This window comes from Lycium ferocissimum, chromosome 7 (genome assembly GCF_029784015.1).
Source record: "Lycium ferocissimum isolate CSIRO_LF1 chromosome 7, AGI_CSIRO_Lferr_CH_V1, whole genome shotgun sequence".
Classification (NCBI taxonomy): Eukaryota; Viridiplantae; Streptophyta; class Magnoliopsida; order Solanales; family Solanaceae; genus Lycium; species Lycium ferocissimum.
In genome coordinates this window covers 31930654-31954814 of record NC_081348.1, presented here as the reverse complement: position 1 = coordinate 31954814, position 24161 = coordinate 31930654, and the positions used below count along the sequence as shown (strand labels likewise).

The window sequence follows — 24161 nt, the reverse complement described above, 5'->3', positions numbered from 1 at the left end:
ATTTCCTCTTGTGTTATGGGATTAAAAACAAAAAATGTATAAGGGAAAACATGGTCGCCGAAAAGAAGTAGTCCTTGATAAGAATGTAAAAGACACGGATGGTACTTCTTCATTTTAAGCTCCAGTTTGAGGCTTACTTTCTTGAACACTTTCTCTTTACTATCATTTTCCTCTAGCACGAAAAAGTCAAGTTCGTCATACTGTATGAAAAACCTCTCTTTATCATGAAGTAAGGTTGGCAAAATAACGTGAAGAGATCAAAGCCTTCTACAGCCGACAGACCCTTTGACATTTCAGAATGCAATCTATGGGAAGTCGACTTAGGATATTGATGATGATACAATCAGGCAAACATTCAAAAGCTCCAAAGTTCTTACTAGTCAAATGATCGATAGTGATAATGATACAATCAGGCAAACATTCAAAAGCTCCATAGTTCTTACTAGTCAAATGATCTTTACTTGCTAAGTTACTCGGACTCTTCACTTTCGGTGCTGCACCCGTGTCGACAGGACATGGGTCTGGGTGTGGGTGTGGGATCCGTACCCAATCTGGTCAACCGCTTTTGGGTACTTTGACCAAAATCAACAGAAAAATTCCGGACAGATCCAATATTTTTTATAATCAAAACAAAAGCTAAGATGGACTTAAAGAAAATGGAATACCATGTATACTGAAATTTCTATGTCACTCCTTTTCCTTTTATCTCCTTCCGGGATTCTCCTCTTGATCAATATTTTCTCCTCATGTTTTTCACATAATATCTCATAATTTAGGTTCCATAGTTCTATTTTTAGATATTTCAATTATTTTTAGCCGGATCCCCGCACCCGTATCCATACCTGTATCCATATCCCCGAATCTTAGAATTTAGATCATGAAGGATCCGACCTCTAGATCCGCACCCGTATCGGACACCCGCACCCGAGTCCGAGTACTTAGATCTTTAGTGCTTGTGGAAATGGTTGAACCAACTAGAGAACTCAAGACACGTGGAATCCTTGCAAAGCGTTGACGCATCATGACCTACAAAGTAGACAATGATTAGATAGTTGAGTTATGAAATTTTTATAGACTAACAAAAATGAAAACAGAGGATTGGTCTAGTGGACTCCACCGCCAACCATAAAGTTGGAAGTTTGAGTCGCTCCAACCATTTCCGATTAACCAGATATGCCATGAACGAATTACACAAAACATCTAGCATTTGCATCAATAAATTCAGTGTCAAAGAAGGATATGGGAATGAAATCCAGTACTCAAATCAATAAAATAAATCAGAAGACATGTTCTAAATGAGCTTGTAATTCTATGCAGATAAAGTCAGGGAGAAATTGAGGAATACAAGGAGGACGGATTGGCAGGTGAAGATTTTGACTGATGGTAAAGATCTCAGGGAGTACAGAAAGGCGGGGGCAACACACAAAGTGCAAAAACTAGTTTGACGGGACACGAAAATGCAAGCTCAGGCATGAGTCAGAGTTCTTCCTTATTTAAGCAGGTTCACCTTACAAAACTATTTTTCATAAGGTAAGCGATTTTATTAATGATGGGAAGGAAACCCCGTATACAAGAAATATACCAAAAAGGAGAGAAACGACATTAAAATATGGTTCTCTACAAAAGATACCCGATCATCTATACACATAGGAACACCTTATATAATATATACATCTATTTTTCCATTAATAATAAAGCTATATTTAGTGGCAGATCTAGCATGCTTGGTGGGGGTTCCATTGAACCCCCAACTTTCAACGCGGAGCATAAATTTATGTGTAAAAAATTATTAAAACTGCAATAAATAGTAAATATGAACTCATAACACACACAAGATTGAACTCATAGACAAGTTTAAAACGACATAGATATTAAGTATACACACAGCATCGACATAGGCAAATCTTTTTGGCGAAGTAGCTTTCACTGAAGTAGGTGCTAGACATGAGTAGTCAAGAGAGAAAAGTTATAGTTTGACATTCACTTTTATCCTTTCCGTCGACTATTTTAAACTTTAGCAACGTACAAATTACTTGTTCGCTTCTTAGAAGTTACTTCAATCGTTTTGCCCTTAAATAACCAATATAATATAGTCAATCAACAAAACTTGAGGTGAGCCTCTTTATTGTCATCACTCACTGTCCTTCTTTTAGATTTTTTCTACTCTTCTGTTGAGGCTGTTTCTCAATTAGTCACTTTATTTTACCTTCATTTTGGAGCCATGGGCCAAAGGAAGGCATAACATGGGAATATGAAATCGAGAAAACATGGGTTTCAAGAATGTAAAGAAATACTAGTACGTAGTTAAAATCATCATGAATGCAATTAAGAATGGATTTCTATATGCATGGATTCCTATTCTAGAATTAAGAATCATACTACACACATATTAGGGGTTTTAGAAAAAGAAAGGAAACTTACAAAATGATGTTCAGTGCTGCAGAAAGATTATCATCGCCAGAGAAAGAGATGGTGAATAACTAGAATTTTAGTTTAACAGACATGTCAAAACCCCCGGCTCTTTTTTTTTCTAGTAATAGAAAGTGTAAACAAGAACACCTATCACTTCACTCTTGCTTTCTTGCTTTTCTTATGGAGTCAAAGCTCTGTTTTTTTTTTTTTTTTTTTTTTTTTGGGCTAGGATATTATAGAGGGAAGACAAGAGGGGAGCAGAGGTTGATTTTGGCGTGTGAAGACAAAATGGGATTTGTGAGAAAAAGGACACGCGGAGGTAGCTGGACGGCTGCAGAGGCTGGCAATGGCAGCGAAGCAGAGACCAGAAAAATAGCAGTACTATTCTACTTTCTTCAACCAAAATGCAGATAGGTTTTAATGTTATCAACACCGGGTCTGCAATTTCTCATTCTGATTTCCTTGCTCATTTTGGTATAATATATGTAGGAAATAAATCAAGAGTGAAACCTAAGTTATTTAGGATTTAGTTTATTTAATTCATGTCTAGTTAGAATTTATTTATCAAATTTATATTGGAATAAGTTTTTCTAAATCTACTATTTTCGATTTCTAATATTATAAATAGGGATCTTATGTCACATATTTTAATCAGTAATGAGATTCAAGAGTTTTGAGTTATTAAGTAAAGTCTCCTAACTTCTCTCTCTAGTTTGATAAATTATTTTATATAGTCATTGCTGAGTCTTCCGCTTGTGCTTATATTATTCCTTTGAGTATTTTTTTATTTCCTTCAAATTGGTAACAAAGCCTGTGTGAGATCCGACCAAAGCCTCGTGTGAGATCCGACACACATAAAAGAATATGGATATTCCCTATTTACCAAATTGTCCTATTTTTGTGTTTGATAGCAAAAATAATTTTGAGAGTTGGTATCAACCGATGAAGAATTTTTTTAATATTGTTGGACTATGGTCCATTATTGATATAGGGTTCGTGGAAACCCCAGAAGGCACAACATTGACCGGTAAAGCAGCTAAAGATTTGGCGAAAAATAGATAATTGGATTATAAGACACGTTTCTACCTCGACAGCAAGGTCGAATTGTATGTGTACAATAAATTTTTACATGCAAAGGAGGCTTGAAAATTTTTGGTGAATTCACATCGAGGTTCCGCAGACGTAAGAAAAGTCAAATTGCAAGAGCTTAGAAGACGATGCGAGTTGGCCCAAATGAAACCTCAGTCCGTCAAAGAATTCTTTACGTAGTTATTAATATTGTCAACGATACGATGACTAATGATGAAGCATTAGACCAAGTTAAAGTTGCTGAAAAAATATTGCGGTCCTTGAGTACAAAATTTTACACTAAGAAGACGGTTCTTGAGGCAACCAAAGATCTTAGCACTTTGACACTTGATGATTTAGAAGGTGAACCGTGACATATGAGATGTCCTTGAATCAACAAACAACAAAACAGCTTGATTGATGGCATTAGCTGTGCAAAGGTGAATCAACCTAAAGAAAAAAAAGAAACATCAAATGGGCCGAACAAATCAACGAGGTCACAATTTCGAGGTAGAAGACGAGGTGGTAGAGGTGATTATCGAGGCCGTGGTAGGTAATTTTTCCTATCAACAAAGAAATGATAATAATTTGGAGGGAACAACAGAGTAATCAAAATTTTCAAAGATGTGATAAATCAAATGTTCGGTTATAATTGTGGAAAATATGGACATTATCAACGTGATTGTTGGTACAATGAATCTCGAAAATAAAGAACATGCAAAGATGGCTGAAAATTATGGAGATAAAAAAGAGACATTATTATTTTCTAGCTCCGCGATCAAGAAAATAAAGGGAATGAATGGTTTAGTGATTAAGTCAGAGCAATCATATGTCCGGAAATAAGAAATTATTTGTTGATCTCGATGAATCATTTAAAGCTACAAGAAGACATGGCAATAATGCAAAGGTGCACATTGTTGGAAGGGGAAAATTCCAATTACTTCAAAAATGGATCTTCTCATTTTATACCCGAGGTATATTATGTTTCGAGTCTTCATCACAATTTATTGAGTTTGGGGCAACTAACGAAAAAAAGGTTATGATTTGCGTTTTAAGTACGGAATGGAACTATCGTTGATGATAAAATAGGACTAATTGCAAGAATAAAGATGAATAATAGTCGTTTATGGCCTCTTTATCTCAATCGTGGTGATTTACCTTGCTTTAGTTCGTAGAATTGTGATGATACTTGGTCGTGGCATCTACGCTTGGGCATCCGAATTTTGGGAGTTTGAATTTTCTTGCAAGAAAGAATTTGGTTGATGGTTTGCCTTCTATTGATTTTCCTAACGAAGGTGTGAGTCCCGTATTTCGGGAAGAAACAGAACCTTTTCAAAAAGGCAAAGCTTGGAGGCAAAGCAAATTGAGTTAATCCACTCGGACTTGTGCTCAGTTGAAGTTCCTTCTAATGGAGGTAGTAAGTATTTTATTACTTTCATCGATGATTTCACCAAAGATTGGGTATATTTTCTAAAAATAAATCGATTTACGTGAAGTTTTAAGAGCTCAAGGCTTATGTAGAGTAGCAAAGTGGATATTTTATTAAGACATTGAGAAGTGATAGGGGACCGAGTTTCTCGGTGTGATAATTATTTGAAGAAGTATGGTATTAAGCATTAAGTGACGGTAGATATACTCCTCAACAAAATGGTATATGGCCGAAAGGAAAAATAGAACAATGATGGATATGGTGAAATCTATGATGCATTCCAAAAATATTCCTAAAGATTTTTGGGCAGAAGCTGTTTCCTGTGTATTTATGTTCTAAATAGGTGTCCTGCTCGATCTAACTTTGGAAAAACTCCACAAGTTTGGACGTGTAAGAAACCAAGTATTTCTCATCTAAAAGTATTTGGTTGTCTTGCTTATGCTCATGTTCCCGATGTTTTGAGAAAGAAATTGGATGATAAGTGAGAAAAGTGTATTTTTATTGGCTACGATACATGAGACAAGGGTTACAAATTATTTAATCCGATACATAGAAAAATAATTATTAAAGAGATGTTACCTTTGATGAGCGAGTGCACGGGATTGGTCAAAGAAGATCCTAAATCTTCCACGTCTCAACCAATAATTCCAACATTGGCGAAGAAGTTCTAGGCATACATCAAGAGGAACAACCCATAAGAACCCGCTCAAAAACAGACATCCAATCGCCCGCAAAGACATCAACATTTACATAGCGTTTGGAAGACTATGTTATGGGTAATGATAATGATTTATCCTAGCGAAGATATTGTGAATTTTGCTCATTTGCGTACCGATCCGCCAATACTTTTTGAGCGAAACCGTCACGACCCAACCCCGAAAGCCGTGACTAGTGCCCGATCCGGCACCCAAACATACCTATCAAATGCTATCACAAATTATATCAAACACACCCAAGAATAATGATGTAGTTTCGACAAGGCTACATTCCAAATATATGCCTTTCCGTAAAAATTTAAGCAGTTTCCTTTGTTTTACCGACTATCCAAAATAACCCCGACGCGCAAAATACCAACAAAAAGGCCACACAAAGCCAACAACACAACATATATACATGCAGATGCGCGCTAAGTCATCGCCCAAACACAACATATACAAACACAACCGTACGAAAGTAGGCACAACCACAAAACATGTCCACCGACCTCTAAACAGAAACATAAATCACACGACGGGACAGGCCCCGCCGTACCCATGAACAAGTATATACAAATGCAACAGACGAATATATATACCAAAAGTATAAGCTCCGAATGAGGGGAGCACTCCAATATAGCATATATATATATAACATATCACCAACCGTGCGTCCGTACTGCGTGGCATGAAACGGCCGAAGAAGAATAACGGTGGGTCGGTACGAAATATGTACCGAGTATGCAACCTCCGATTTTAAAATGTAATATACGAATCCGAGATCAAATCGAAATAGAACTAAAGTAAAATGCATTCCCAAAATATCAAAATGTTACTTCAAAATATAAGTCATGCATAGAATCATAAAATATGGTCGCCCGCTTAGACGGCGCCATAACACAAGATAACACCGTAAACGTTTCAAATCTCCGAATCTCCGTCACATATCACACACATAGACTATCGCTCATATCACAGCATCACACCAAATATGAGTAGAACCCGCCCGAGCGAGGAACTCGGGTGAACCATAAACACAAGATAACACCGGTTTTTGTATATCATAATGCGCACGACAATTGTAAATCCCACGGAACCGGCGAACGATATCATAGTGTGCACGGTTTAGTTAAAAGGAGTAATCATATGCATAAAATCATATCATAAATCCAAAAGATAAGTAAAATAGTCATATTCGAAATCGGAATAATAATTATCCCTTTTGTTTCAAAGGTTATCGAATTCACATAAAAAGGGCGTCGCATAACATCACTTATGACGAGTATAGACCCGAACCGCCCGCCTATGAAAAACATACTCATTCTATATCATACAAGCTCCTACGAAAATTTCAAAGCAATCCGAGCTTTCCTGAGAAAGTTATGGGCGTTTGTAGTTTTAGAATCGTTAAAGAATAATTTCTTTCAAAAAAAAAATCAAGCCTTTTTACATAACCTTTGCAACTTGTGAATTTCAAGGATATAAGGATCAATGTTATGGCATATTAGCACAAGAATACCAAAGAAACAAATGCTAATCATAGACAAGCTCATGTTTGCGAGAATAGAGTTTCCTGTAGGCTCGTATCATAGCCTACTTTAACTAAGGCATACCAAAAGAAAGATTACTTTACATACCTCAAACGCTCTCCAAAATGATCCAAACTCAAACTAATCCAAACTATGATTCGGGCTGCCCACGATCTAAAAAATAAGCCATAAAATGCCAAACATTAGCTAATGACTTTTAGGCCTCAATTTCCAAATTCGCACTTAATTCTAGTTGCGTAAATTTGGGCGATTTCCCCCGTAAATAGGCCACCCCGAGAATTCAACTCGGCCAAAACAATCAACAACAGCAACAATAACCAACCTAGCAACATCAACAATCAATCCGAAAGCAATACAACAACAATAGCTTTCTTTTCCATTATTCAACAACTTACATAAATTCAATTCGACGACTTACCTTTCAAGCCACAATCGACGCTTATACATTCACATACTAACCCAAACCCCTACCAACAATATTTAAGGACATTCTAAGCAATTCATACAACATTTCCAATAATCCAATTTTTTTCTCCAAGCTGGCCGAACATAACACACACACACCGAGACAAATCACAATTTTTTCTTCATTTCCAAATCATGGTTTGTATCCACAATTTACATTCTAACAATGCTATCTCATCAATATACCAATTACATTAAATATAAAATAACCTCCAAAAACAGTCCGCAACATTAACAACATCATTTTGAGTCAATAACCATTCATTTCCAACCTTAGAATTCATAGTGACTACGATGAAAGGCATTAAGCGACATTCATTCGTTCATTGTCATATAATGTGACCCATTTCAATCAACACTACACATACACATATATGGATGATTCCCAATTGTTCTTCACCTTACAATGATCACACACAATATAACTAAACTAATTTATAGTTTCAACATAACCCTCACACACAACACACATATACTCACACGATGGCACCCCCTACACACAACTCATTTTCCAACATAACATTTTTCATGATATTCAACCATATTAACATACTACAACATGAATATAACCTTCATAAAACAAAAGCAAGATCAAATCTTACCTTTTCTTCTTCAACTTCACAATAGCTTAGGGTTTCCAAATATGAAAATTAGTGGGTTGATCGCTCCAACGATACTTCCACGCTACTTAGGGACCTCAATATAGTGGGTCTACATCAACGAAATAATTTTGGAAGAGCTAAAAGAGGGGGATGATTTTTGGCCTTTCTTGAAATTTCTAGCTCTTCACCTTGGTCTCTCTCTCTTTTTTTTTTTTTAATGTTGGTGGGAATGAGTAAGATGACTAATGTCATCTTTTCCACTTAAGTGAAGAATACAATTGCCCTCGGATGACATTAACGTGTTGTTCCACTTAAATGTTGACACCTAAACCTTCCACGTGGGCACCACATCCCACTATGCACGGCCCATATGAAATTGTGGATGATTTTCATCTTCCAATTTTTATCACTTTTGGTCCCAAATTTTCCTAATTGTTCCATACCAATAAATTCATGCACAACTTATATCTCAAAATAAAATCAAAGGTCAAAAAATCCCGACTTTGTATCCCGAAATAGTTTTGTCCTTAATTTACCATAATTAATCCGGATTATTCCAATGTACAAAAATACGGGTTCTAACAACGTGAAAGATGATTGTTGGATACATGCAATGAATGAAGAAATTCATGCTATTGAGAAAAATAACACATGGGAATTGACTACTTTACCACCTTCGAAAAGGCCAATTGAGTCAAGTGGGTATACAAGACCAAATACAAATCAATCGAGAAGTTGATCGCTTTAAGGCAAGATTAGTTGTTAAAGGATACAAGAAAGGTGTATTGATTATTTTGAGGTATTTGCACCTATTGCAAGACTTGATACAATTCGTATGATTATTTCTCTTGCTGCCAATAATTGTTGGAAAATTTATCAAATGGATGTGAAATATGCCTTCTTGAATGGTGTTCTCGAGGAAGAAGTGTATGTTCAGCAGCCTACGGGGTATGTCAAAAAGGGTCAAGAAAATAAAGTTTACAAGTTGAAGAGCGTTATATAGGTTGAAACAAGCTCCTAGAGCTTGGTATACCCGTATTGATTCTTATTTTATTAGACATGGTTTTTATAGATGTCCACATGAACATACACTATACATCAAATTCAATTAAAGTGGAGACATTCTCATCGTGTGTTTATACGTGGATGACTTAATATTCACCGGCAATAATTCCAAACTAATTTACCGAATTTAGGGAGGCCATGATTAGACAGCTTTGAGATGAGCGATTTGGGACTAATGTCTTATTTCCTTGCATTGAAGTTTCTCAATTGGAAGGTGGAATTTTTATCTCTCGAAAAAAAAATGCGGTGATATTTTGAAAAAGATATAATATGGACAAAGCCAAGCCAATTACGGCCACGTTGAAGAAAAATTGAAGTTGACTAAAAATGGAACTGTGATTTTGTTGATGCTATATTTTAGAAAATTGGTTGGGAGTCTAAGGTACTTGACTTCTACAAGACCCGACATTACTTATGGAGTTGGATTAATTAGCGATTTATGGAGTCGCTCGTCAATCACACTTGCAAGCAGACTAAGAGAATTTTGAGATATATTCAAGGTACGCAATCGATGGCATATTTTATTCAAAGACAAATGATAGTAGGTCTCGTTGAATTTGAGCATTGATTGGGCCGGGTGATATGATGCAAAGAAAAAGTACTTCCGGATATGCATTTTATTTGGGTCCGGTGTATTTTCTTGGTCTTCAAAAAAGCAACAAGTTGTTGCTTTGTCAACTTGAAGCAGAGTACATGGGCTGCGACAAGTAGTGCTACACAAGCATTATGGTTGAGAAGGATGCTTGGATTTCTTAAACACAAGCAAGATAGTCCTACAAAAATATTTTGTGATAGCAAGTCACATCGAGTTAACAAAGAATCCAGTTTTTCATGGCCGCAGCAAACACATTGACATTAAATATCACTTCATTCGTGATTTGATTCAAGATTAGGAGATAGTTGTTGATTATTGCAAGGCTGAAGAACAAGTTGCTGATGTTTTCACAAAGCCACTAAAATTGGAGTTGTTCATAAAGTTGAAGATGATGCTAGGCATGGTCAAGTTTGAAGATCTTGGTTTAAGGAGGCTATGTAGGAAATAAACCAAGAGTGGAAACCTAAGTTGTTTAGGATTTAGTTTTTATTTAATCCATGTCTAGTTGTGATTTATTTATCAAATCCATATTGGAAAAAGTTTTTCTTGTCCTAGTCTATTTTGGTTTAGTATTATAAATAGGGATCTATGTCACATATTTTAATTGTAGTGAGATTAAGAGAGTTTTGAGTTATTAAGTAAAGTCTCCACATTCTCTCTAGTTTGATAAATTCTTTTATATACGTAATTTGTTGTGAGCCTTCCGTCATATATTATTCCTTTGAGTATTTTTTTGTTTCCTTCAATATAAAAGGAGTAGTAATTATTTTTACCTCACATACGATAAAAATTGTTTTGAAGATGCTTAGGTATCATTGGAAACAAACTTTCATACATTTACGGCCATGCATATGCTTCAATATCAAACCAAATACCTTAGTAATTACTCTTTGTTTAAAAAATTTATTTGATAGCCTTTTTCTTAAGTCAACAAAGTGTTTATTTATTAAATTAAAAAAGAATTAACCTTATTTTTTCAGATTTGCCCCTATTAAGTGTTATGATCAAATCTCAATATCTATTTAATTAGGGACAGTTTAGTCAAATTACTTATTTTTTTTTCTAGAAGTTAGTATTTTCTTAAAGGGTGTGCAAATGTCAAAGTGGATTGAAAACTATGTAAACAAAATACTTTGCACCATATGCTGGAGTTTAATCTTAGAAGTTTCGAACTTCAATATACAATGCTGAAGTTTTCACCTTACGGGAAATTTTGAACTTCACGAATAATATATGGAGTTTGAATTGCTAAATTTTTTAACTTCAATAATTGTTCCTAGAGCATTCAGTGATTTAGTTGAGAGATTTTTGTTCAAAACCTTTTTTGTGAAAAAAAAAAAAGAAATATATATATATATATATATATATATATATAGCTAAATGTCATGACCACATTGCTTAAATAATTTTTTTTGCATTTTCAATGCACAAAATTTAAAAACTAAGAAATCGGGAGTTTTCACTTTTTGCCGGAACATTATTTCAAAAACTGTTTGGACATTGTACAATTTTTCGGAATTCAACTTTTTCCAAAAACTTTTCGGAATTCATTGTTTTCACAATTTTGACTTCAAATCACTCCTACAAATTAAAAAATAACCCCAATTGTATTTTATGCTCCAAACACAACTCCAATTTTCAAATACTCCCTCGGTCCTAATTTATGTGGCACTTGTCCCACGATTGAACATAAATCAACATTTTAAGATATATTTTTCCACCAAATTGAAATGAGAAAATTTGCAACTTATAGTTCTTCTTATGTAATTTTCAAATATATAAATTTTAATGTTAAAATGTTAAGTTAATCTAATTCAATTTAACTTCAAAGTTTAAGCGAAAATAAGACGTAAATTGGATTTTCGGAAAAGACCATCTTCAACTTGAAAACAAATAATACATTACTTTTTTTCAAATTTTACATTTCTTATGTTCAAATACCCATTTAAATTACTGCTCGGAGCGTACGTTACACTGTAGGACGTTGCACTGAAATGTTACATTACACATGAATGGAAATACTGAAAAGGAAGCAGCGTAAAGCAGAGAAGAAAAGAGGGAGAAGATAGGAGGCAGACTAAGTTTTCGTTCATAATAAAGGAAACAACCCTATTACTACATGATACATTATGTATCATACATATAAGATGCTAAAATGGGAAATGCTAAACACTGGCTGATGACAGAAATAAAAAGAGTACTCTCTCCATAAAGCTAATAAATTACCCTGGGATTCCTCTTAACTTTAGGTAAACTCATTACACCATTTTAATACGTATCACACTGTAAGCTTTTATTGTCGTTCGTTCTTCAAGTAAGTGCACTCTTTCCTCCTACATTTGGGGTTTGTTTTTTTTTTTTTTTTTGTATAAATTTGGGGCTTGCAACTGCTACACTTCCTTTAGTTTTGGATTTTGCCATGTATGCAGAGAAAATATTTGCTTGCTCCAGTTGTGCTTAGGTTCAATATGATGAAGGGTTAATATAAATGCTATTTCTTGATTCTAGCTAGCAGTTCCTCTTTGGAGTTCATTGGTCTCTTCAGTGTTTGCTTAAAATTGCATGCGAAGCATTTTTGCCACTAAAGTAAGCATATAAGTATATGTTTTTGTTGAATGCATATCTACATGTAACAGAAGATAAGAAAAACAATCATGGCACGCATTTGAAGCATCAACGAGCAAAAGAAATCTTAAATCATATAGCTGAAGAGCCCGACTATTATAAGTTAAATCCCCTGTTGGAATTTTTTCCTCTGTGTCGAGATATTTTTGAACTGTGAAACACATTTAAGTTGTTAGTAATATTCTATTTTACCAGTCTCTGACTATTTGTGTTAGAGAAAACTACTGATTAATTAAGAAAATTGATCAGGAAGGATTTCTTTGTAATGAAACTTTCTATTTTAGAATTGGAAGACAGACAATGGGGATCTCTCTCTTGTAACATCTTTCTAGTAGCTTAGGGGGAAAAAGCAGAAGCTAAACCGAAAAAAAAGGTTGGGGAAAGAGATGGATTGTAAAGCAATAATCAGAATACACCAAGACAAGAATGTTATTTACCATTATCCAACACTAACTTTTATTTACTTCTATTTTCACTATTATAAATTGTAAAGCTTTCATCGAGTAAGAGCTGGTATATAAAGTTGGATCACTTGCTTAAAAAACATGTACCTGTTATTTATTCCTTGTGAGCAGAGAGCTACACAAGGCTGGTCGAGTCAAACCATTGCTGTAGGATGTACTAATCTACTTAATTAACCCAAATCTCTACCTAGTCTTATAAATATTTTCTATCTGGTCTTCTTGTCATTGTTTCCTTACTGCCGAGGTCTATCGGAAACAAGCTCCTCTACACTGCCAAGGGTAGAGGTAAGGTGCGTAACTCTCTTGCTCCTTCCCAGGACCCACTTTTGGGATTACATTAGTTACCTTGTTGTTGTTGTTGTTGGCCTTGTCATTGTTTGTGGGTTGCTGGTTGGGCTTGGGATGTTGATTCCAGTGTTTCAGTATGTAGGTTGATCAAATTGCAGATTTTCATTGCTGGAATAGGAGATACAGAAATTGACGATATTGGAAGTCTTCAAGTGTATTGGTTTCCTTAAGACTGGAATAGCATATATAACTAGTCATGATGATACTGAAGGTAGGTATTGGCTTTAGATAAGGGCAGATAATAAATATTGCAGTCCTGGTTTCATATGCCAAATTTACTTTTTTGCAAATTGCTTGCTTCTTTTGTTTATTTTATTGTTTTTTTCCTTCTCTTTTTACTTAATAGTTCCTCTGGGCGCATTGCGCGCAACTGCTGTGAAGCTGTTGGAGGTCGAAGAGAGGAACAATGAAATACACTCGGAGAAAATTACACTCGGATAAAATTGAGTTAGAAAGACAAGCTAACGCGATCATATTGATCTGTACAAGGGCATCTTCACTCTTTTGGTATTCTCAGTAGGAATTAATATCAACCAAAGTACCATCTTGTCCTGACTTTGCCATAGTATCTATTCTGTCCGCGTGTATGTTTTGGTCTGGAATGTTCATTTTCATGGTCTCTTTAAAGATGAGGATTACAATCACAAACAGTTCGATCAGGCTTTGACCGCAAGGCATATAAGAGTAACAGTAGAAGCAAGAATTCTGATGGAATCGGAAAATAACAGGAAAAGAAGGCTAGCAGCAAATGTTCTGAATAACAGTGACGGTCCAGTCATAAGCATGGATTTTTTTATCATCAGAACTAAGGCCATAAATGATGCTCCCGAATTTTCTGATTTTGAGAAAGTTTATCATAAGAAGATCAATCTGTCTTGTGTGGTCGGAAGTGTTGCTATCTTCCTGCTATGCTGGTCCATACATACTTATATATATATATATATATATATATATATATATATATATGGTGAGTATTCTCCTTTTCTATGTAAATGAATTTGAAGTCTATTTTCGAGCATGCTAAAGAGTGATATCGTGAAATGTAGCCCTTTTTATACAAAAGTGCAATTCATTAACAAGACTAACCATCTTTTGGTTTTTCATTTACAGAGCTGAATCAAGGACATGATTCTTCATCACCTGACAAGCTTAGCATGCCATATAAGGCTACATGAAAATTAATAGTCGAATACAAAACTATGTTTTGGTGTTCTGGTATATGCCAACTTTGAACTTTCTCGATTTGTAGCGTTTAATTTGCAAATGTTTGCTAGGAACTGGCCAAGTTAATTTTGGGAGCTTCCTTTCAATTGCCTATTTTGATTATGAAACTTATAGTAGTTCGAACAGTGTCATTCTTTTCTTCTTTTTCTGTTCTTCTCCCACAGAAGGCGTGTGTTTGAATCTATTTGTTGTTTAAGTTAAACGAGAGATGCAAAATCCTTTTGCTTCAAGAATTAAAAGGAAAAGTAAAGAAAGATATATTGGTAAAAAGAAAAAAAGATAGTGTATTGTATCATTTCAAGGAAACATAAAAAATCATAAGCCCCGCTCCCCACTATTATCTGACACTGCTGTTTACTGCTTCCAAAAGACTTGTTGGTGTGAGTCTGTTCAGGTCATGGTGAATTTTACGTTGAATTGACTAGGATGCAATTTGCTTTTACTAAAACTTTCCGGTTTTAATATTATCAATGCCGCAGCAACTCCAATTCCATCTCAAGTAGTATTACGTACTAGTTTCAATAGTCAAGGGTCCAATGTTCAATCCTAACGTCCTCTTTTTTAATCCTATCACTTTGCCACAAGCATTCTTCCATAAGAAAAATTCTTCCATAGTCTTTTCTTTAACCAATGGGTGTTCGAATTTCACCGCTCTGACTAATTCGCACAATAGAAAACCTACTACGGGGACTTTTAGAACTTCATTTGTCCGGCTCAATCCTAAAATCTATAATTAAGGATGGAAGGTCCTTTAACATAAAAGTATAAGTTTACAACCTTGATGGTCACATACAATTTCGTTTAGCTTTAGTTTCTACATTTTCTTTCTTTCTCTTTTTATTTTGCTTTTCGGTTGTATTTCAGTATGCACTTTTCAAGTGGAGATGAAGTTTGAAAACTAGTACTAACGTCATGAATGACCTGATTATCGAAGTCAATGTTGTGATTAAATAACGTTCAAAAGAAACAAAAGCCAAAAAAAAAAAAAAAAAAAAGGTTATACCTTTGCTTGTTGCTCTGGAATTACACATTCAACTTGGACCAAATATAGTGAGGTAGTAGCAAATTCTAATTTAAAATCTTGGAAAATGTTTAATTGGCTGAGCCTCATCTAATCTTTCTGACCAAAAGTCTCTCGAAATGTAGTTGCAGCGAATTGGTTTTTGTCAAAGCCCAATTTTGCGAAAGCGATTGGTTTGAAATACAACGAACATACGCAAAATCCCTAAGAACATTAGTCATATGCTTCTCTCTTTGAATTACAAAAGGTGTTCATATTTGAGAAGATTTTGTTGGTCGATAACAGTCGACTTTACCTACCGATAGTAAAGTACCTATATACACAGAAAGCTGAAATATTTTGATTAATGATCCTAAAATAATATGCAAGGGAAACAGATGGATACAACAGTAGCTTTTATTCATCCTGAAAAAGGACCACATTTTACGTTTACATCAACCAACAGAAGTACTAATCCAACCTTCTTCAAGAACTATTTAACTAAAAAAAGTCTTCAAACGTCAACTTTTTAAAGTTATTTTCATTCATAATTGAAGTTTAAAAAAATCTACACCTTAAACACATGGTCAACACGGTTAAGGGAACTCTAACAGCAGTTTCATTGTCAACAAACGAATGACCATAAAGTAAACATTATCACAGCTGGCTTCCCCGGTGCACAACTACTGTTATGGCCACTCATCATTTGGCCTCTTTTTTCAATATATTTTCTGAAGAACACCAGAGATTTCCATAAACGCACTAATTTTTATGTAGTCTAATAGTTCTTTTATAATCTTCCAAGGCCCAAGATATCCAACACGATAGAAACAGGACAACCAAAAAAAGGGTTAAAAAAGAAGTACAAAGACAAGCAAACACGGGGGATTCTAGAGCATAAGCAAACACCAAAGAACAAAAACATAGGCAAGCACTTTCAGACACACTTAGTCTTGGGGCTTCTCCCACTTGAGGGGCTTGACAACTTCCCATGTGAAATCAGCGTCATCACGTCCGAAGTGACCATAGGCAGCAGTTTTCAAGAATCTATTGCCACCCCTCTTTAAATCCAAGTTAATAGACATCATTCCAGGTCTGAAATCGAAGTTCTCCTTAACTATCTTCAGTATTTCCCTGTCGGGGATCTTTCCCGTGCCATAGGTGTCAACAAATACGGACAATGGCTCAGGCACACCGATGGCATAAGAGACCTGCACGATGCATCTGCGAGCGAGTCCACTAGCTACAATACTCTTGGCAGCCTGCCTTACGATGTAGGCCCCACTTCTGTCTACCTTGGTTGGGTCTTTTCCTGAGAAAGCACCACCACCATGGGCACCCCAACCTCCATAGGTGTCAATGATGATTTTACGACCAGTGAGACCAGCATCACCATGAGGTCCACCAATAACAAACCGGCCTGACGGGTTAAGGTGGAAGATTGTCTTCTCGTCAAGGTACTTCTCTGGGATGACTGGCTTGATGACATGCTCCTTAAGGTCGCGGGCAATCTCGTCATTTGTAACGGTCTCATCATGTTGAGTGGAGATAAGAACAGTGTGGACCCTAACTGGAACCATGGCACCATTGTCATTGTAGTACTCAACAGTAACTTGAGTCTTGCCATCGGGCCTCAACCAGGGGCAGGTACCATTCTTGCGGACTTCAGTAAGGCGGGCACCAATTTTAGTCGCAAGCACATGGCTAAGAGGCATCAATTCAGGGGTCTCATCGGTGGCATATCCAAACATGTGACCCTGGTCACCAGCACCAATCTCCTCCGGGCGTTTAGTTAGATGGCCATGGACACCTTGAGCAATATCAGGACTTTGCTGCTCAATGTAAACAAGGACCTTGCAGTTGTCGGCATCAAGACCAACATCATCAGAAACGAATCCAATATTTCGGCATGTGTCACGCACAATCTTCTCATAGTCTACAACAGCCTTGGTTGTGATCTCACCAAAGACCATGACCAAGTTAGTCTTGGTGCAAGTTTCACATGCAACCTTGCTCTCGGGATCTTGCTCAAGGCAAGCATCGAGAATTGCATCAGAGATCTGATCACAGAGCTTGTCTGGGTGACCCTCGTTCACAGACTCGGAGGTGAATAGGAAAGTTTCCATTCTGCAACAAGATAAAATCAATTACATAAGTTCAAGTATATAAAATACGGCACAATAAAGAGAAAAATAGAAGCTACAATTGCTAAAAAGAACACTTTGAGTATAAGTGCAACATCATCACCTAACAAACAGTGAAATGCTGAGAAACGGATGCTACAAGGAAAAAGTATCACTGCAAAATTCTCCAGCTAGCTAAAAGTCTATATTCCTAAGAACAAGAATCACTAACAGATAATGCACCACCAAAAGAGATTCTACGCAAAATATTCTCAACTAAGTAATATATTATATCACCTAAAGTAATTTATCTTAACCTGACAAAATTAAAGCAAAAGCCCAACAATATCTCCTTTTATCTATAAAGTATCAAGTTGGACCACCAATTAAGATAAGAATCTACAACTTTTAAAAGGCATTAGAGTTGAGCTAGAATCTTCCTCCAAAGTTGGCAGAAGCATATTAGCACAGATCTAGCTTGTACTCTTGCCAGCCAAGGCCTTACCAGATCAATCAGCTACTTCTAATTTCTAATAAATTTTCAGAACCACAGAGAAAAGACAATTGAATCACACTATGTAGATAAAAGAAGATAGTAAAAACAGAGAAAACAGATTTACAATACCAAACATGAGTTCATAGTTCAGACGATCAAAACTTTAGAAAAAGGATTTAGTTTTTTAAAGAAAAGCATTTAAAAAAAAAAAATCAACCTAAATTCAAACAGGAAATTTAGTTCATTTCCAGATTTAACAAACCCTTCCTTCACTTCCCTGTTTCCAACACCCAAGTTAAAACATAACCATGCCTAAACAGACCAGATAAAAACACAAACTTTCATCACTTCAAAACCACATATGATCATTTAACTCCCATATTATAAGCCCAAAACCCAAAATTAATAACACTCAGATCTATCATAAAATCCCATCAAGAAAACAACAGAAAGACAAATATTCAACTAGCATAATTGAAAATTACCTCAAGAAAAAGGAGAAGTTAGTAACCCAAACAGCGAACTTGAGAGACAAAGAGGTTCACAAATATCCAAAAGGAGCAAACTTTTATTACCCCTTTAGAGAAAAACCTCCTTGTATTTTTAGTTCGCTGACTGCTTGCGAGTTTTAACCTTACACTTTGGAGCCTTATTTATAGACCCAACAATGGACGTGGTCTTAACATCCATTTCGTCACGTGACGTTCTTGTGTGCTTTTGACTACTGAGTACTAATTAAGGTGGTTGGGTTTCGGTTTGGTAATGGATTGAACGGTTGATGATGTGTGTGGGGTGTTTGATCTAACGGTTAGGAAATGTTGGGGGTGGGTGACGAGGGTAACATACCCACATAATTATTCGCATAATACTATTATCCAGTTTTATTAGAGGGAAAAAAATTAATTAGTGGTGAAGATATGGACCGCTACTACTCTCTTTTTGTTTACCAACCCCCCTTATGCGGGCCATGGGCCGGGCTGGGGCTGTTGGTTTCGGGCTTTTAGTGGCCTGGATATGTGTTTTTATTTGAAGAACTTTCATCAATACAAGATATATAAGATTTAATTATATAATCTACAACTAATTTAGATATTATAAATTGTGCAACTTAAAGCTAAAAATAAGGAGATTATTGCTATAAATAAAAATCTAAAAATAAGGAGACTCCCTATATTAGTTAACATTATTAAATGTATATAAAAACACAATAAATGCTTACCTAAAAAAGTTCAATCTACTACAATCTCAGAATTTTAACAAAAAAAAAATAAAGCTAATTTATGAACAAGTATATTGTTGTAGTATCTGTTATATATATTCTATCTATATATCGTATATTATTACCATATATGTTATTATAGAGTACAAGTGGTTGGCATGTAGAGTAATATATTAGGTATATCATATACATACTTAGATATACTAATTTCTACTATTATATCCACAAATATTTTGTTATCACATTTTCAGTTAAATTTGTCAATTTGAATATACCATATACTTTTTAGGTATATTTTCATGTACTTTTGTTATACAATATACCATATATTTTCGTGTATTTTTCTTAATATTAATAGTAATATATTCAAATAAGTTCTTTTAGTCACAAAAAAATAATTGCATCAATCATCAAGTGAAAATAAAAAAAGAAGAATAAAGAGGAGGAAACAAAAGAAAAAAAATCTTTTTAAAATGATAGATGGAATATGGAAAATTACATTATCTCTCATGCCGTTTTCATAGATTATTTTTTTTCGAGGGAGATGGGGGATGATTTTGAAAGAAAGAGAAAGTACAAAGTGAATATGTATTAATGGTGGTAACTCCTAAAATTAAGTATTATTGAGATATTAGGAATCTAAAAAATTGTATTTTTGTCATTAGGAAGTTCAAATTTTGACTAAGTTGTATTTATGTAATTTTTTTAAAGTAGTTGTAATCTTTTTAATTACCATTTGAAAAAGTTGTATTTGTGTGTCTTTTCCTTTTTATTTTTTAATTCTTAATCTGAAGCTTGATTATTGTTGTACTGTTGTACTAATAAATAAAAAATCAAATTGTAAATGGTATGAAAAAAAAAATCTACAAAATTATTTGTCTTACTTGAAACTTGATGATGGTACACTGAGTCACTGACTAATAAGCAATGAGGGAAAGACTGCCAATTATTATATTGAGAGATTAAGAACCAGGAAATTTTACTTGTAACTAACAATTGGTGTATTATATTGGTGCTTTCAAATGCTATAAATTTTTATTACAGTGTATGTAAGTTAATAAATCCTAGCATATTTAGTTTGGTAAAGTGTTTGAAGTACCGTTTTATAGGTTTTTATTTTGTATATAAGTCGCGGAAAAATAGTTCTCATCCAAGATCTTCACAGTTTATATTTTGGAATAGAAGTTTAGAGCTTGGAAAAAAGGTCATTAACAGTCTATTAATAAGTCAACCAAAACTAAAAATGTTCTTAAATTCGTAGGTTTTCTGTATAATTCCATAACTAAGAAATCGATAATTAGAAATTTAAGATCATTTATTTTTGTCACCAAGCATAAGTTACTTTCTTTAGTTTTCAACTACTACTAATTATTTGGTCACACAGAAAACGAAACCTGTACCACATGAAAATTCAGTTAATTATAATGAATTGGAAAGGTTTGGTGAAGCCACTCACCAACCTTCACAAACGTGCTTGACAATGCTCAAAACTGTCATTTTCTTTCGCGTATTAGCCTATTTTTAACTGACACGAGTAACGATGTAACTTGATAGTGCCTGGAAAATTAACTAGCTAATTGTAAAAAAAAAAAAAAAAAAAATGTGGGATTTGCTCAGCTTATATGCATCTCGATTAATTTCACGGAGTACTAACTATCTCTTACCATGCACAAATATGAATAACTGTCAACTTCATTATCTCTCTTTTTCGTTAATTATAATCCCAACTACACACCTAACTTTTTTTCATTTATCCCCCCGGAAAGGTTTTTTCATGTACAAAAGGTGAAGCACATCTTTAATTTCCCCCATTTTTTATTAATTTCTCATCCATCTACTCTTCTTCTTAAAAAATAAAAATAAATAAAAATCTCTTCACAAACCAAAAATCCATACCCAATTCTCCTTCATCTTCATCAACATCATCATCATCACCATCATCTTCATTAGGAGTTGAAAAAAAAAAAAATCAAACCAACTGATCTAAAAAAAACAAAACTGTCAAACAATTTTAAAAAAACTTCACTTTTCTCCAATCGCGTTTACCCCCCAAATCAACTCAAAGAATTAGTTAACAACTGCAACAAATAACAACTCCAAACAAGAATTTTCAATCAATTTTCTTTAACAAGATTAGATTTTCAACTTATTTTTTTTTTCCGATTTTCATTTTTTTTTCTTCGTTTTTTTTTTTTTTTGAATTTGATTTGGAAAATTATAAGAATAATTCTATCCTAGCTTTAAATTTATAATGGGTATTATTTTGACAAAAAAAAAAATGGATATTAAAAAAGAAGAAGATGAAGTAGCCTAAAAATGGATTTAAATTTATCTATGCTCAACTTATATGCATCTCGATTACCAACGCAGCGCAGCAGAATATGATAACTGTCTTATAAAAGGAAGCGCTCTCTTTCTATTTATGTAACTATAGAGGCAATCTACAGAGACAGGTGAAAGTATTGCTCACATTTATCAGGCAGCCCATTTTGTTACCTCATTTTAACTGATTAAATAATAGTACTACGATGTAGCTGCGATATTTTCAAAATGTAGTGCCGTGATTATCTGTATGTCCATTTGGGTTCGTTGCCACTTGCCACAAGCAATGCGAACCACTTAGATGAGCTTAGATGATTGATAAAGGAATTGCAACTAAAAAAAGTCAAACTGACTATATGGTCAAAAGACCAATGAAATGTAGTTGACCACGTTGTTTGTTTCAAATTTAGACCTTTCAAACATCGAGTTTTTCCTTTTTTCTAAGAAACTCACTGAATTAAATAAAGCATGCCACATGGCATGGAAGGATAAGCTATATCCTTTTCCCACTCATTTGAAACAAGAAAATTAAAATTTAGGATCCATCAAGGCAGAGGTCCGATTTGTAGTTGCGGGTCATTTATAATTTATCTGTATTTTAATTTGTCCATTTCAAAAATCAAGAAACGAACATAATCGACATCTTAAATAAGCACACTCATTAGCCATTAACAATAGAAGTAAAATCAACATTTTCACCAAGAGACGCATCTCTTATATATATTAAAAAATAAATTTGCTAAGTAAAAATAACATCTTCAGATGATTGAAAACTCTAAAGGTAAATACTTCAATAAGTAAATGTAGAATTAGATAAACTACAAAGTTCTCAAAAATAAATCATAAATTTCATGTTTTTTCTAAAATGCTGAAACTTCCATATTTAAGTAGTAAAGTCAATTAAGACCAAAATTTTTATGATACACTCTTATTTTTATTTGATTATACCCACGTAAGTTATATAGTTTGGGAGATATAATTTACCATTTTATACCTATTTTACCCTTATTATAGTACTCCAATTCATTTCTCATTTTACATCGAGTAATAAATAAAAGAAATTATTAAAAAAAAAAAAAAAAAAAAAAAAAAAAAAAAAAAAATTGAATTTGATCCAATCCACAATTTTTTTTTTGATTTAAATACTAAGAGGTTAAAAAATATTTAATTTAAGGGATTTTGAAGTTTATTTGTGTGTTCTCACTGAATTAAAAAAAAAATCAATATAAATAAAAAAAGATAAATAGAAAATTGGGAGGGGCCGGAAAGGGAATTACTAGTACGGCAGTATAAATTGGGAAAAACTAGATAAAAAATGTTCAAGATATCCTTTTCCACAAATATTTAACATTTGAAACAAATATAAGAAAAAAAAAATTTATTAACTGAGGGGGTGCCATGCCACCCCCATTGTAAAGGGTGGATCCATCAAGGAATCATCCAAGTATTACCTTAAACTAATCAAAGTCCAACTTGCATTGAATTTTTAAAGATTAGAAGCTGGATCTTCATCTTTTTAATTTGTTATATAGCTAGCTAGACTGTTAACTACTCATGATCAGGTGAGTTGAAGTCAAATATGAAACGTATATGCTCCTAATTTTTGTAGGCAAAATGAGCTGAAATATTGCGGGGGGAACCGATCCAGTTGGGAAATTAAACGTTGTCAATAGGTTCTATGAACTAGACAAATACTGTACTAGTCCACAAACCATCATAAAAGTATTTGGAACATGCATGCTCAACTCCGTGCCTCATACGGTAAGAATTGAATAGTTGAATCTTTTTTTGGTTAACTGGAAATTATATCATAATTGCTAATCAAGAATATTTTAGTTGAATCAATCATAAGTGGATGCATCATGCATGTTTACAGATTTTTTAAAAAATATATATATATAAATTTATATACTCCCTTTGACCGTATATATTAATCATTTTGATAATATAAATTTGTTTCAAAGTATTTGACGTACTATAAAAATAAGTAGTAATTTGTTATTACTTTTTTTTTTCAAAATATAATTATGTACTCTTACTGCTCCAATCCGGAAAGTTGTTAAGTAAACTGTTTAAGGGGGATGTTATGTTGGAATTTCATCTTCCACAAACTCAGATTTACAGACCACAAACTCAGATTTACAGAGAACATTGAAAGAAAAGAGAAAAGAAAAGGTTTTGCTCGATGATTTCAAAGACCCGCCTGTTTTTGGTACATAAAACACGCGGCAAGATGAAGTGGGCAAAAGGGACACCTGTCAACATACAAAAAATAGGGATTATAAATTAGACATAAATTAATTTCAGTTTTGCATTTATTTTAGTCACATTGTATAGGGAATAATATTGTACAGGTGGCAAAGTTTGATAGGTTAGCTTGTACAAGTTTGTTAGAGTAGATTCCTTTTGATGTGTATATATACGTGCACTGTGCATAATGAAAACAAAGAGAAAATTTC

At 34.2% G+C, this 24161-nt stretch overlaps 1 protein-coding gene and 1 long non-coding RNA gene across 3 annotated transcripts; one reads left to right on the top strand and one right to left on the bottom strand.

The window, feature by feature from the left end:
- Nucleotides 1–13289: 13289 nt before the first annotated feature.
- Nucleotides 13290–14667, top strand: LOC132062714 (uncharacterized). Its single transcript, XR_009416239.1, has 2 exons — nucleotides 13290–13529; nucleotides 13665–14667. It is a non-coding gene; the product is annotated as an uncharacterized LOC132062714 (long non-coding RNA).
- A 1623-nt stretch (nucleotides 14668–16290) lies between these two features.
- Nucleotides 16291–18813, bottom strand: LOC132064410 (S-adenosylmethionine synthase 1). Of its 2 annotated transcripts, none has more exons than XM_059457381.1 (2): nucleotides 18647–18813; nucleotides 16291–17669 (listed from the first exon to the last, which is right to left on the bottom strand). In XM_059457381.1, exon 2 carries the CDS (start codon nucleotides 17666–17668, stop codon nucleotides 16490–16492), a length of 1179 nt encoding a protein of 392 aa, XP_059313364.1. In that variant the 5' UTR covers nucleotide 17669; nucleotides 18647–18813; the 3' UTR covers nucleotides 16291–16489. The 2 variants fall into 2 exon arrangements, with proteins under 2 accessions (XP_059313364.1, XP_059313365.1); XM_059457382.1 differs by having other exon boundaries at nucleotides 18737–18761.
- Nucleotides 18814–24161: the final 5348 nt, after the last annotated feature.